Genomic DNA, 13,892 nt, shown 5'->3' with positions numbered 1-13,892 from the left:
GTCAGCGCTCAATAAATACATTTGACTGACCGACTGATTAACTTTCTGTTGATCTGTACTGCAGAAAAAGGGCAGAGGAGAAAAAATGGGGCAAAACCACTTACCACTAAGATAGTGATCATTAAGCACAGAGCCTCTTCCAGCCTTCTGTGGCTACCAAGGAGACCACGTAGCAGAAACTGAAAACAGAACCTCTGAAGAGGGAACCAGTGCTTAGAAAGAGGTCAGTTGTTCCTGAGAGTCCAAACCTGACCTGGCTGCTGGACCAGAGACACAGACCCGGAGAAAGTCCTTCTCAACGTTCAGACTTGGTGGGGATGCTGGCGATGTGGCAAGTCTGAGGAGGAGCAGGGAAAGAGGCCCTGACTGCTAGAAGGCTGTAAGCAAGCAGCATCTGGCTGGTGATCTCAAGACCACATTGGAAGTGGATTTCCAGGCCCAAGGGAGATTGCTCATCTGGGAATTAATGCAGTAGGTGAGCCTTGCCCAACTCCAGCTCTGGGTCCATCCTGCAAAAGAGAAGACCTGGTCTGGGCAAGGAATTGAGTAGAGCCTGTTTAATATATGGACATGTCTCTGGGAAGATAAGGGCTGCTCCATTTTAGTGTTCAGTGCCAAGCTGGGGAGCTCAGATGAGTGAGGGCAGTGAGAAAATGGGTTTCAGGTGCATCCAGAGAGATTTAGGTGAAGACTGAGGAAGAACTTTTGTAGCTGTATGGTGAATAGTAACCTCTTAGGGTAGCTCTCTGAAGAAGTGGAATTTAATGAAGTGTAGCCCTGCTTTAAGGCAGTGGACTGGATACGATGACCTCTGGAGGTCCTTGCCACTGGGGCAAGAAAATATTGACAAACTGCACGGTGAGTAATTTGCAGGGAGAGACAGATACAAGGAAATTCAACAACAAAAAACAGGGTAGGCTATGCGGAAAAAGCTTCCAAACCTCCCTTTGAAACCGAGCTTTAGTCTTAGTGGTCAGTATTGGGACATTGTGTATGGTGAGTCATTTGCAGAAAGAGGCACCTCTGGGGAATTTCAGCAATAAGGACTTGAGTAGACTTTGGGGAGAAAGTGCCTTTGAAATTGAACTTTAAGTCTTACTTAGTGTTCATTATATAATGTTAACAATAAGAATGGGGCTGGCTGAACTGAAAAGTTTCTTCTTGTCTTTTGTCCTGGCAGCCGGGCTTGGGTTGGATGATAGGAAGAGTAAATTAGGAAATGGAATGTCATGGGCACAATCAATAACATCAGGACCTACAGTTTCAGAGTATACAGTGGCCACAGTGACCTCAGTCCCGAGACCGGCACAAAACCCACAGTTTCTTTGTGCCTTAGTTTCTGCCTAAGGTGAAGACAGTGTGCAGCATTCTTGTTTTTCCAAGTTTACATTACAGAACGCTTCACTTTAAAGAACAAATTTAAAATCCCCCACCCTCAGAAAGCCTATCTCTACCACTTGAAAGCCTATCTCTACCACATCATTACGAGGCAGAATAAGAAATTTCAAAATTGCAAATGATTTGAATTAAGGAACCAGAAAAAAAGGGTACTTCTGCAAATTTCTGGTTCCATATTCTTTAGAAGATGTGCAGAATCTGGCACAGGGCGGGACTACCTGCAGTATGATGTTTCACATGCAACCCTCAGAGACATTGGTACAGTACTGGCTTAGAAGAGAGAATGCCATCACAGAAAGAACACAACATCGTCCAGCACCTGAGAGTTTCTCCATGGTCTCCCAAATGTCTGACCTTGCTTAGCTTGGGACATCTGCCAGTCTCACAGTGTGAAATAAAGGGACCTAGAGGAATCCAGAGTGGCCCAAAAGGTTCTCCAACTTGGTGCAATCTGAAGTCTCATGGGTCCAGCGAGGCCCAAAAATGAGGAGGAGAAGGAGGAGGAGGAGGAAGAGTAGGAGAAAGAGGAGGAGCAGGAGGAAGAGGAGGAGAAGGGGAAGAGGAAGAGGAAGAAGAAGAGGAAAGGAAGATTTTGACAAGATTTGACATTTAATTTTGCCTGGAAATAGTATATCTTCATTGTTGTTGTTTTAATGAGAAGGTTAGATTTCTGGTTGATGATTCCTCTTTTATTGTGGTTGTGGCCCCCGACTACTGCTCTACAGTCACAATCTTTCTGTGTTTGCCTGGTTGTAGAGTTTGCTCACTATACTGCGAGTTTTTGAGAACAGTGACTAAACCTAATATCGACTCAATCACTCTTCTAGTGCCCAATATGCCTCCTACAATTATTCATTGAATACATGGAGTTGAGGAGAACCCCAAGGCTGTGGCCCATCCTCCACCGCTGGGAAATAGCGGGGGGCAGTGTACATTCAAATCTGCCAGCTTCAATAGATAAAGCCATTTTGAGAGGCTGAACCTGTGTCTTCTACTTGTTATTCACCATGGTTACCTTGGGGCCAAGTTAGTGGGATCTGGCTCTGGGATGGAGAGAGACAGAGGAATTCAATCAGCCCTGTTTCCAAAGATAATCAGTTCTCTAACAGATTTCATTAGAAAGAATTATTACGTAACACAAACACAGGTCAACAGCACTCTGCTTTGTCAGACAATTATCAATTTTAAGAGCATATTTCTGGGATGACTATCTCGGTCAGAGAACTGCAGTGTGTCAGGCCAACAGGAAAGAGCCTTGAAAATTATTCTCCCTACATGGACTTCCATCTCTCTTCTCTCCCCTCCCCCCCCCAACCACGGCACACTGTGCTTGCGCATAGATTAGACCCCAGTCTTCCTCTTTTTGTGGGATATTCTCTTGATATTCAAAAACTGTCAGTGGTGCAAACATTGAAATTCCCAAGTAGCTTCCAGCTGTGGACTAATGCTCTAAGGAAGTAAGTCTGGCCAGCCACCCCTGGCTATTTCTCCTTTACTGTGACTGGGTGGGGGGGGCGGGAGAGAGAGGAGGGCGATCTCAGTGACAGTCCTGTGCCTCCTCAATTGCTCTGCTGCTTATTCACTGTAGTTCTTGCCTTCCCCTCAGACCATCTGGGTCTGAATTGGCCTCTATGTGGGGGATAACTGAGGTCATTGGTTTTTTAATCTTTGCACTTGTCTTCAGTGGCTGAGCTCCCAAGCTCTTATTGCTGAAAGGAGAAAGTTCTAGATTTGCTGTAAGGACCAAGCTAGACACAAGGGGATTTACAAATTGATAGTTTTTACCCTTCAGGTATTGTCAAACCACAGGAAATAAGGAGATGGGAAGGAAGGAAAGAATTGTACCTTCCATGCTTCAGTTGAGCAAACTGAGGCCTAGAGAGATCACAAAGAGATGGTCATGGAAGACCTGCTTCACTGCATGGGGTGTTGCTCACCAGGCTCCACAGGAGGAGGAAACAGAAGGGAGATACCAGTGACTGAGGTGAGACTAGATCTTTGGTGAGTGTCATTGGCTAGAGATAGAGTGGAAGGGGGTGGCTCCCAGCAAACCAACGTTCACCTCTCTAGCTCACAGGCTCCTCATTTGGAGATGAGGAAAGACAGTATTTCCCTAGTGTAAGATTACTGGGTGGAGAGTGAGGTAGAGGCAGGGAGGGAAGGAAAGAGAGAGAGAGAGAAAGAAAGAGAGAGAGACTTGGCCCTTTCTGAACTTTCTTGTGGACCTTATGCCTAGAGGCTTGCTGATTCATTGAGCACATGTGGAGAATAGCTCCAGTAATCCATATCTACACAAACAGCTCTCTGGCTTTGAACAGGACGCCTACCTCTGCATCCACTGTACTATGACAAATTGGAACACCAGGCAACACTGGAAGGAAGGAGGAGCCTTCTGATGTCTCCCAGGCAAGGTTTAATAACCTCCTGCCTCTCCTGTGAGAACACTCTCCTAAATTCCTTCACTCCTTTTGCCTGCCTGGACACTTCAGCTACTTGGTAAATATCAAACCCATTTTAAGGGTTACAGGGCATCAACAACTGACTCTCTAACAGGTGCAGAGAGAGGGGGTGGGGGTTGAGGGAAGGAAAAAGAGAGCAAGGACTTATGAATTAGCAGTTTAGAACTTGGCTCCAAGGGTAGTAACCAGGGTGGTCTATGGAGGATTTGGAGAAAGGGTGAGATGTTGAGATCTGGGTTAGGAAAGACTTTTTTCTGACTTGGTTTGAGCAAAGAACCTTAGGAACTTAGGTTTCCTGCCATAAAGAAGCTATATAAGGTAAGTGATGGGGAACACCTCCCAGTTGGCCTTGGGGCTGATCTTTAGCTTGGTATGGCTGGATTATCGCTCCTGGATTGGACTGTGGCATAGCCCCTCACATCTGCTCCTCAGCCAGTCTCAGCCACTTTCCATTAGTGTTGCTCCATTGGAGGGGACAGAAAAGGCAAGGCGGCTTGCTGGCAAGGTGAGGAGGATAAAGTTGTTGGGGTGTAAGGGTTCGACTGCCAACTCTATGATCTTAAGGAAAGGATTTTCTTTCCAAAGCTGTGGGAATGAATGCCCTGTCTAGAGAGAACTGAATCACCCAGGCATGGTAGTTACAGCAGACGAGAGCACTGAGACCGTGTCTGGGCAGAGAAAGGGGCAGACTGGCTGCACGCAGCTCTATACCTCCTGGGGCACAGTATCTTCATCTCTCGATGAGAAAGAACATCTGCTGCCTCCTTCCTCCTGGTATATAAGGAAGGAGAGAGACAATGTTGGGAAAGTGATCTGTGGGAGCATTCGAAATCTGACTGCTTGCTTACTTAATTAGAGCTTGGTCACTTATGGGGGTGGGATACTGTAATCAATCAATGATATTAATACTGTAATAAATCAATGATATTTATTGAGCACTTACTGTGGGTAGAGCACTGTACTAAGCGCTTGGAAAAATATATTACAATAGAGTTTCTAGGCATGTTCCCTCCCATCAAGGAGTTTACAATCTCCTAGGAATTGTAATCCTTGTAATTGTAATTCCTTACAATCTAGCAAGGAAGAAAGGCAGTAAAATAAATTACAGAGTGTAAGGACATGTATATGTGCTCTAGGGCAGGGTCTGGGGTGAGTATCAAAGTGCTTAAGAGGTACAGACCCAAGCGCATAGGTGACGCAGAAGGGAGGGTGACTAGGAAAGGGTAAAGAGAGGTTAGTCAAGGAAGGCTTCTTGTAGGAGGTATGCTTTTAGTAGGGCTATGAAGGTGGGGAGAGTGGTGGTCTATCAGATATGAAGGGGAAGGAATTCCAGGCCAGAGAGAGGTCATGGGCAAGGGTTCGGCATCAAGATAGATGAGTTTGAGGTACAGTGAGTAAGCTGGTGTTAGAAGAGTGAAGTGTGTGTGCTGAGTTGTAGTAGGAAATCAGTGAGGTAAGATATGAGGGAGTGAGGTGATTGAGTGCTTTAAAGCCAATGGTAAGGAATTTTTGTTTGATGGGGAGATGGATGAGCAACCATTGGAGGTTTTTGAGAAGTGGGGAGATATGTGCAGGACATTAGTTTAGAAATATGATACAGGCAGGAGAGCAAAGTATGAACAGGAGTTGGGAAAGATGGGAGGCAGGAAGGTCCGCAAGGAAGCTGATGCTGTACTTGAAGCAAGATATGATAAGTACTTGAACCAGCATGCTAACAGTTTGGATGGAGAGGAAGGGTTGGATTCTAGAGATGTTGTGAAGGTAGAACCCACAGGATTTGGTGACAGACTGAATATGTGGGTTGAATGAGAGAGATGAGTCCAGGATAATGCCAAGGTCACGGGCTTGTGAGACGGAGAGGACGGTGATGTTGTCGACAGCGATGGGAAGGTCAGTTGGGAAGATAAGGAGTTCTGTTTTGGCCATGTTAAACTTAAGGTGTTGGCAGGACATCCAAGTAGAGATGTTCCGAGGGCACAAGGAAATGTGAGACTGCAGAGGAAGAGAGAGTTAGAGATGGAGAGGTAGATTTGGAAATCCATGCCAAATAAACTAGGATCTGGGAGTCCAAGTCGAGGGGCTCTTGACTTAGGTGCAACTGTGACCAAATGATGCTGCATTAATTTGACCTGAAAGCAAAGGCTAAGATGCTGTCAGGAGTTTATCTAAGTGTCAGGAATGAATCTGGTGCATGAAGTCCCTGGCACAACTCACTCCAGGCCAGGCACAGTGGAATCTGGTGACTGAAGTTGAGTTATGTCCTAGGGTCAGAAGAGCAGAGAGGAGCCCCACATATTACTTCCACTCAGATCACGGGCTGTTCTGACTGCTTCTTGAACCAAATCCCTTTATTCAGATGGCAACTAGATAAAAGACCTTGATTATTCCCCTTCATTGTCTCATCATCGCTAGGGGCTTGATCAGAAGATCTGGGTTCTAAAGGTCAAGAAATAGGGCTTTTTCTCCTCTTCCTCCTTTTCACCACAATCATCTTCATCATTTTATATTGCTGAATCTCTTTTCTGGACTGGGCCCTGCCCTAGTGTTTCAGTGGTTCCAGAATTACAAACTCTATCCTTCTCCTCTTTGTGGAAAAGAGTAGTGGGAGGGAAGCCTTCCTGAAGGGGGCAGGCAGATCTGAGATGAGGTGGGGGACTCTGCAGGCTCAATGAATCAGACAGGGAGAAAACATCTGCTCCTTCCTTTAAATTCAATCAATCAATGGTATTTACCGAACACTTACTGTGTGCAGAGCACTGGACTAAGCTGGTGGGAGAATACAGTACATTTTCCCGTCTGATTCGTTGGCCTCTAGGCATATTTCATCCGAAAGTTGGATGTGTTCTGATTTTGAGATAGCCTTTGGCGGTGTTTTAAAAGACTCCTGCATCACAAAACAAGGAAGGGTGTGTCCCTTTAAAAAAAACAGAGACAAATGGAATTCTGAGAGTGCCATTGACTCTGAGGGGGTCCCAAAATTCTCCAATGCTTTCATTTAATCTGAGAGAAGGCTGATCTGGTTGGTGGGTCTTCCAATATCTCTGGATACTGGTGGAAAGAGATTACCCTTGGATGATGGCATTTGTTAAGCATGTATTTACTATGTGCCAGGCACTGTACTAAGCACTGGGGTGGATACAAGCAAATAGAATTAGACACAACCCCTGGTCCCACATGGGGCTCACAGTCTCAATCCCCATTTTGCAGATGAGGTAACTGAGGCACAAAGAAATTAAGTGACTTGCCCAAGGTCACACAGCAGACAAGTCGTGGAGCCGGGATCAGAACCCATGACCTCCTGACTTCCAGGTCCGTGCTCTATCCACTGCTCATTGTGGCCAGGGACTGTGTCTACCAACTCTGTTTTATTGCTATATTATATTCTCCCAAGAGGTTAGTACAGTGCTCTGCACACAGTAAGTGCTCAATAAATATGATTGATTGATTGATGGATAGAGTCATGGGACTATCCTGCTTCTTTAGGAAATCTTGGGGTGGCAGGGGCATGCTTTCAGATCCAGTCATATACTCAAATCACCCAATCTCTATTTTGAAGTACTCAGCTTGTTTCTCTGACTGGGAGGAAAGCCACTAATTTTGTAGGAAGCAGACTTCTGATGATAAATGCTCTTGAGATTTGAACTTGATGACCATCATGGTAAATGGAAGGTCTCAAGCTCCGAAAACCACTAATTTCCTTTCTCGGACAGAGTTTGAGTTCGTCACAGAAATTTGTGACATCAATGAGATTGATTCCAGGAAGGGAGGTATGTATAAAAAGGTGATAGAAGAAGAAATAGAAAGAATGAGGAAAGAGAAAAAAAGTCTTTGAACTTGTTCTTAAGGTCTCTGGGGACCTGGACGAAAATTGTTTCAGAGTGGTAAGAATGAAACGAGACTGGAGGCCAGACAAGCAGCAGCAGGGAAAACAGTTGCAGCTTTCCAGAAACTTTTTCCACAGGTTCCATGTACTAGACCCAAGTCCAGACTCTTCCTCATAGAGCACAGCATGAATTTACTGTAGAGGAGACTTCAACAAAGTGCTTGGTGCTCTTTGACGAGAACCTTGGCCTGCAGGAGCCTCTGGCTGGTGGCTGCACTGAGATGAAGCTTTTGAAGCCACAGTTGCCAGGTTGACCCTGGGCAATGGGTCTATCGGGGCAAAGGAATTCTTTCTCACAAGAGCCCTCATTGTGGCTAAGCCTCATTTTACAGCCAGGGAAACTTGCTTAACCAACTCGTGGTCATGCGATGGGTTGGACATAGAATTCCTTAGCTCCTGCCTCCCTCCACCATGTGCTGGGGATGGTCCTGCCTCTCCCCAGATCCCAAACTTCCTGGACCAATGCCGATTGGCTCAGGCCCAGCCCTACTACCTGTTCTGATGGGATGTCTCTCTGCTTTTCCTTCCTAATCTTTCCAGCTTTAAAGACGTCAGCCTAAGGTCCACGGAACTCGCCTAACCACTTAGGCCGTTAACAGGTCTTCTAGTTCCCAGCATGCAGTGCTGGCAACCGTCTGCTCCTATGGGCACCTTTCTGGAAACCAAAAAGCAGTTGGCAGGGCAGGTTCTCCTGCTGCTGTTGCTCCCTGCTGCTGTGGCTTCAAGCAGCGATCCTGAGCAAGCAGTCAACTTGAGAAAAAGAGCTGAGGACTTGATGAAGGCCTCCCCTTTGATAGACGGGTATGTGCAGTTGGCTCTTTCTTAATATGCTGTGGCAGTAAGCTAGGCCCCATCACACCAGGAATGGTTACTTGCTTTGAGGAGAAGTGGCAGAAGCATCAGATATTGCAGAATTTGAGAGTTTTAAAGACTAGCCCTTTTCTCCAGCATGTTTCCAGTCTGATGCGACTATCTCCTCCTCTGGAGCTAGGAAGGGATGGGATCATTAGCCCCATCCTAAAGCCAGAAATATTGGAAAGCAGAAAATAATGGGTATCAATCCAGAACTGCAAGGTAAGTCTGGAGCTCAGGATACTGGCCATTAACCTAGCCCACCTCATCTGATTGGCTTTGACCCTGACTTCACTACTCGGGTTGCCCACAGATTCTTTCTGACATCAGCCTGATACATTCCCTGTGGCAGAAACTGAAGAAAGTGAACCTTGCATAGGCAAAGTGAGTTCTGGTGTAGGGTGGAGAACAGAGACCAAGTTCCAAGTTTCCTGTAGATATTCCCTACAGCCAGATCAAAGTTGGGATCCCCTGCCCACCTCTTCAGACAAGACAGACTGATAGCCAGGCCTATTTTCAAAATCTACACAAAAATCTGGAAATAATGGGTCAGACCAGCAGACCAATGAAACCCAGGAAGAGCCCTGTATTGAACCCTTTAAATAGAGCTAACATCTGGAGACTAAGTGAGATTAGCCTTCCTAAATTAAGGGAAGGGGGCTCATTTACTGAATTTGCCATGGTTCAAACGGCATATTTTCAGGTCCGTAGTCCAATTTAGAAAGTGCCTCATCATATTCTATAAAGAAGACACTACCTCAGAGGAGATCCCTGGGCCCTGAATGCTGATGTGACACAGATTCTGGTATTTTTCACCCAGGCTCCAGAACCTTTATTTCCCTTCTCCAGCCACAAGAAGCTTCACTGGGCCTGACCAGAGTGAGAGACAGGGCTCATTTTGAGTTTCTGGTCCCAGCTCTCCTGGATTTTTGTCTCCATACTCCAAGAAATCTTTGGAGCAGCAGGGGACTGCAAAAGAAGCTCCAGTCTCTCCAAAAGACCAACCAGAAGAGGAAATATTTATAAGGAGAAAGAAGGGAAGGTGGAGAGAGAGAGAATGAGGAGGGGGAAGGAGGAGTAGGAAAAGGGAGTGGGGGAGAGAGATTGGAATGAGCCAGACTTCTTGGAAAAGGGGGGTGACTATAGAACTGGTGGGGGGGGGGGTGACTTTAATAAACAAAACTCAGAAGCAGGGAGGAAGGGTGAAGGGGAAATGAAAAGATCAGCATTTGCTTTAAGGAAAGGAAATCTTCTTGCTATTTTTCTCCCCCACAGGCACTGTTTTCAAGAAATTTGTTTCAGCATTTTGCTGCCTTCCCAAAGAGGGGCAAAGAATCTGGGGGAGTAACATTTACTGCTCAGTTTCTTAATCTCAGCTTTCCCTTGTTTAGTCACAATGACTTCCCACTAATTCTGAAGTGGCATCTTCAGAACAAACTGAATGGCACTGATTTACACACGTATGAACGAAGCCACACCAACATCATGAAGTTGCAAGCCGGGCTGGTGGGAGCTCAGGTATGTTCTCAGACTATCTCCTGCCACTCCCACAGCATTCTCCTCCTCACTGCCTTCCCCAGGTTGAGTTCACATAGGTTCTCTCTGGCTGCATGGCTGGTTTGTTAGTACCAGTTTCCACTTGAGGAAACAGGATCCAAGCCTGATCCCAGATCTAGGCCATTTTATTCCTTTACTATCCTGACCAGGGCATTAACAGTTCAAAAAAGCAGAGAAGCAGTGTAACCTAGTGAAAAAAGGATGGGTCTGGGAGTCAGAGAACCTGGGTTCTCATCCAGGCTCCACCATTTGCCCGCTGTGTGACTTTGACCACACTTAACTTCTCTGTGCCTCAGTTTCCTCAACTGTAAAATGAGAATTCAATGCCTGTTCTCCATCCTACTTAGATGTGAGCCACATGTGGGACAGGTACTGTGTCCGACTTGATTAACTCGTATCTACTCCAGCACTTGGAACAGTGGTTGATATATAGTAAACACTTAACAAGTACCAATGACAAAAAAAAAAGAAAATAATCTCCTTCCCACCCCATCTCTCCCTCCCCCTTTCCCCCTTCTCCCTTTGTCTCTCACTGTCCCTCACTCTTGCCTCACCCACCATCTATCCCTTGCTTTCACCCTCCCTCCTGCCTGGAACTCCCTACCCCTTCATATCCGATAGACCACCACTCTCCCATCTTCAAAGCCTTACTAAAATCTCATTTCCTTCAGGAAGTCTTCCCTGCCCCAGCTCTCATCCTCTGACTGTATTTTCCCTCTCTACTGCCTCTCCCATACACTTAGTCCCATTCCCTAAGCACTTAGATACTCCCTTCCCCCCGGCACCACCACAACACTTATGTATATATCATTACTCTCAATTGCTTCCCCTATCTGTAATTTATTTTAATGTCTCCTTAACTACACTATAATTTCTTTGAGCACAGGGATCATGTCTACCAACTGTGTGGTACTCTCCCAAGAGCTGAATACAGCGATCTACACAAAGTATGCACACAGAACATACTACTAATTGATCAATTCCTTTCCCTCCTCCTTCTCTCCAAAGCATGTGCACAAATACACACCCTCACCTAATAATAATAATTATGGCATTTGTTAAGCACTTACTATGTGCCAAGCACTGTTTTAAGCCCTGGGGTAGATATAAGGTAATCAGGCTATCCCACATGGGGCTCACAATTTTAATCCCCATTTTGCAGATGAGGGAACTGAGGCCCAAAGAAGTTAAGTGGCTTGCCCAAGGTCACACAGCCGACAAGTGGTGGAGCCAGGATTAGAACCCACATCCTCTGACTCCCAAGCCCATGCTCTTTCCACTAAGCCATGCTGTTTCTCACCTCAGTCTTTTCCCTCCATGCCCTCACAAAGGGAGGATGCTGTTGGACCAACTGGGGGGATGTGGTTGAATGCAATCAAGCCTGGTCCCCAACCTCCTCTGATCTTGGAAACCTCCAAGGATATTGGCCTTTGTGGGGAATTCTCTTGAAGAGAATCTTGTGAGTTCAAATTAAACCACCTCGAGACCAGACTCCACCAAACATTTCAGAACTTCTTAGTCATGTCTCTTTCTGATTCTGGCTTCCATCTTAATATGTAGTCATATTTACCTTTTTCCTAGCAGGTAATCCAGTTAGTCACTTAGCTTATGGAAATACCTCTGTTTAGCCGAAATGTGGGCTTCACATTGGATAGTCCCTGCTTTTTTCAGAGCAGTTCTGAATTCCCTGTTAAAAGAAAAAACAACAAAAAACAACCTCATGTGGGTTTTGGTGTTATCTAGGGGACCATAGCACCAAAAGTAACAGTTGCGATTAGCACTGACTCAACATCTGCTGGACTTGATAGTGTGCTGCTGCTGTGGCACATTCCTCCTTGGAGTCAGGAAAGGGAGCTGTCAGACAAGCTGGTAAATTTCAGGCCCAGTCCTTGCCCTGCACTGCAAGTGGTTCAGCTTTAAAGTAGACTTCTGGTTAACACTTAAAAGATGAGCTTCTCTCTAATTGGGACCAATGGGTAGAGGAGAAAAGGGAGAAGGAGAGAGATGAAATATGGAGCAGGAAATAGCTGGCAAAACTGTTGGTTTCTAATTCCTTCTCAGGGAATCGAAAAGCATTCAGTAAGGAGTTAAATCCCAGGGGTTTGGGTGGAAATGGACCAATTTCAAAACCACGGGGAAGGAACTGGTCAACTGATGGTATATAGCTCTGCTCTACTGTACTCTCCCAAGTGCTTAGCACAGTGGTTTGCACACAGTAAGTGCTCAGTAAATACCCATCGATTGACAGATTGACTGATGAGTGAATGACAGCTTCTACCTCCCTAAGATGCAACCAGATTTGGAAGGGTCTGGAACTATGGGCTAAAGAACTTGAAGTCCTGAGGCTGGAGGAAGAAGTCTTGTGTTTTTCTCTTAGTAAATACTATGTTGTGTTAAGTCACCTAAAGCAGGACCCCACTTGAACCTACATATGGCATTTGCAAAGAGACCAGTTGCCTGAGCACATGGGTGGGTATGTGTCCCTGCTAGAGTCCTCCGTGTCTGATTTCTGGCTTTCTGGTTCTTTTTTCAGTTCTGGTCAGCCTATGTCCCATGCGGCACCCAGAATAAGGATGCCTTGCGCCTGACTCTGGAGCAAATCGATGTCATCAAGCGCATGTGTGACAAATACAATGAGCTGGAGTTTGTGAGCTCTGCCGAAGGTGAATCTTCTGGAGATAGCTGCTTCTAAAGAAGTTTCTGGAAGGAAATGGGAAAGTATAGCTAACCTGTCTCTGGGAAACTGAGTCCCTTTAGCCAGGTCCCTGGGCTAAATGGACTCCCTTGACTTCTGCAAAAGGCAATTTGCACTTTTGGGGGGGCTGAGCATCCTACTCTCTGACTGATCCACCCGTCAGGCATTAATTATATAAAAACTTAAAAGTAGCTTTATGAGACAGTGTGGGCCTAATGGGGATGCTATTTCCTAAAGACCTAGTGGTCATTCAAATACTCGATTGGCTCCAAATGACAGAGAAATGGAACAAGATGTGAGTGGGAATTCTGTCTTTTGCAGGATCACGATTAAAACTGTCTGTGAGGCAGGCCTTTTCATAAGCATCCAAACTGTTCTTAATTTGGGTTTAGAATGGACCCTAGCCAAACAATTGACTGTGCTGTGAAGTGTTGAGGCAAGTCAGTGAACTCTTCTATCCCCCAGCCCACTCTGCAGACCTAGAGCCCTGGAAATCATGGGTGGCATTGCCTGGCACTGTTCAGATGACACTCCTTCCCTCCCCCACACCCCGGGCAGAAAAAGGAAGGTGGAAATTGGAGAATAGAGAGGGTGGGAGCTGAAAGCAGACTCAGTAACCTCTCCTGACCTCCCTCTCTCTTCCAACTCCAGCCCTCAGCCAAAGCAAGAAGATCGCCTGCCTGATTGGAGTGGAGGGTGGCCACTCCATTGACAGCAGCCTGCCGGTCCTGCGGACATTCTACGAGCTGGGGGTGCGCTACCTGACGCTATCACACACCTGCAACACACCTTGGTAATGGGGTCCACAGTGCTTGTAATTGTTCTGAAAAATAAATGTGTGATCAGAGGAGGGTAAATGATTTTGCCATTAAGAATACAGTCAGTTCAGCTACATTGTGTTCGTTTCCTTACCCCATTCAGATATAACATGATCAGGGCTGGCTTCAGATAGTGACAGAGAGACACAGCAGCTTCGGGATTAGAGTGGGTGGCCACAGCTGAAAATTTGAAGGCACCCAGCTTCCCACCACCCTCATCGGTAGTGACA

The 13,892-nt window shown here is 46.1% G+C and overlaps 1 protein-coding gene across 2 annotated transcripts in view; it reads left to right on the top strand.

Moving 5' to 3' along the window:
* The first annotated feature begins 267 nt into the window (after positions 1 to 267).
* The window catches only part of LOC100081640 (dipeptidase 2-like), a 29,077-nt gene continuing 15,452 nt past the window's right edge, over positions 268 to 13,892 (top strand). The window contains exons 1-5 of one of the 2 annotated variants that reach the window (XM_029049985.1): positions 268 to 475; positions 8,281 to 8,541; positions 9,984 to 10,110; positions 12,683 to 12,812; positions 13,496 to 13,637. In XM_029049985.1, the coding sequence (XP_028905818.1) occupies positions 8,357 to 8,541; positions 9,984 to 10,110; positions 12,683 to 12,812; positions 13,496 to 13,637 (584 nt within the window). In that variant the 5' untranslated portion in view covers positions 268 to 475; positions 8,281 to 8,356. Of the gene's footprint in view, positions 476 to 3,571; positions 3,895 to 8,280; positions 8,542 to 9,983; positions 10,111 to 12,682; positions 12,813 to 13,495; positions 13,638 to 13,892 lie in introns of those variants that run through there. The other variant, XM_029049984.2, reaches the window with a different exon arrangement.

Source organism: Ornithorhynchus anatinus, chromosome X1 (assembly GCF_004115215.2).
Source record: "Ornithorhynchus anatinus isolate Pmale09 chromosome X1, mOrnAna1.pri.v4, whole genome shotgun sequence".
Lineage (NCBI taxonomy): Eukaryota > Metazoa > Chordata > Mammalia > Monotremata > Ornithorhynchidae > Ornithorhynchus > Ornithorhynchus anatinus.
Note: the sequence above shows the minus strand (reverse complement) of the source record. Positions and strands in the feature narration are given on the sequence as shown.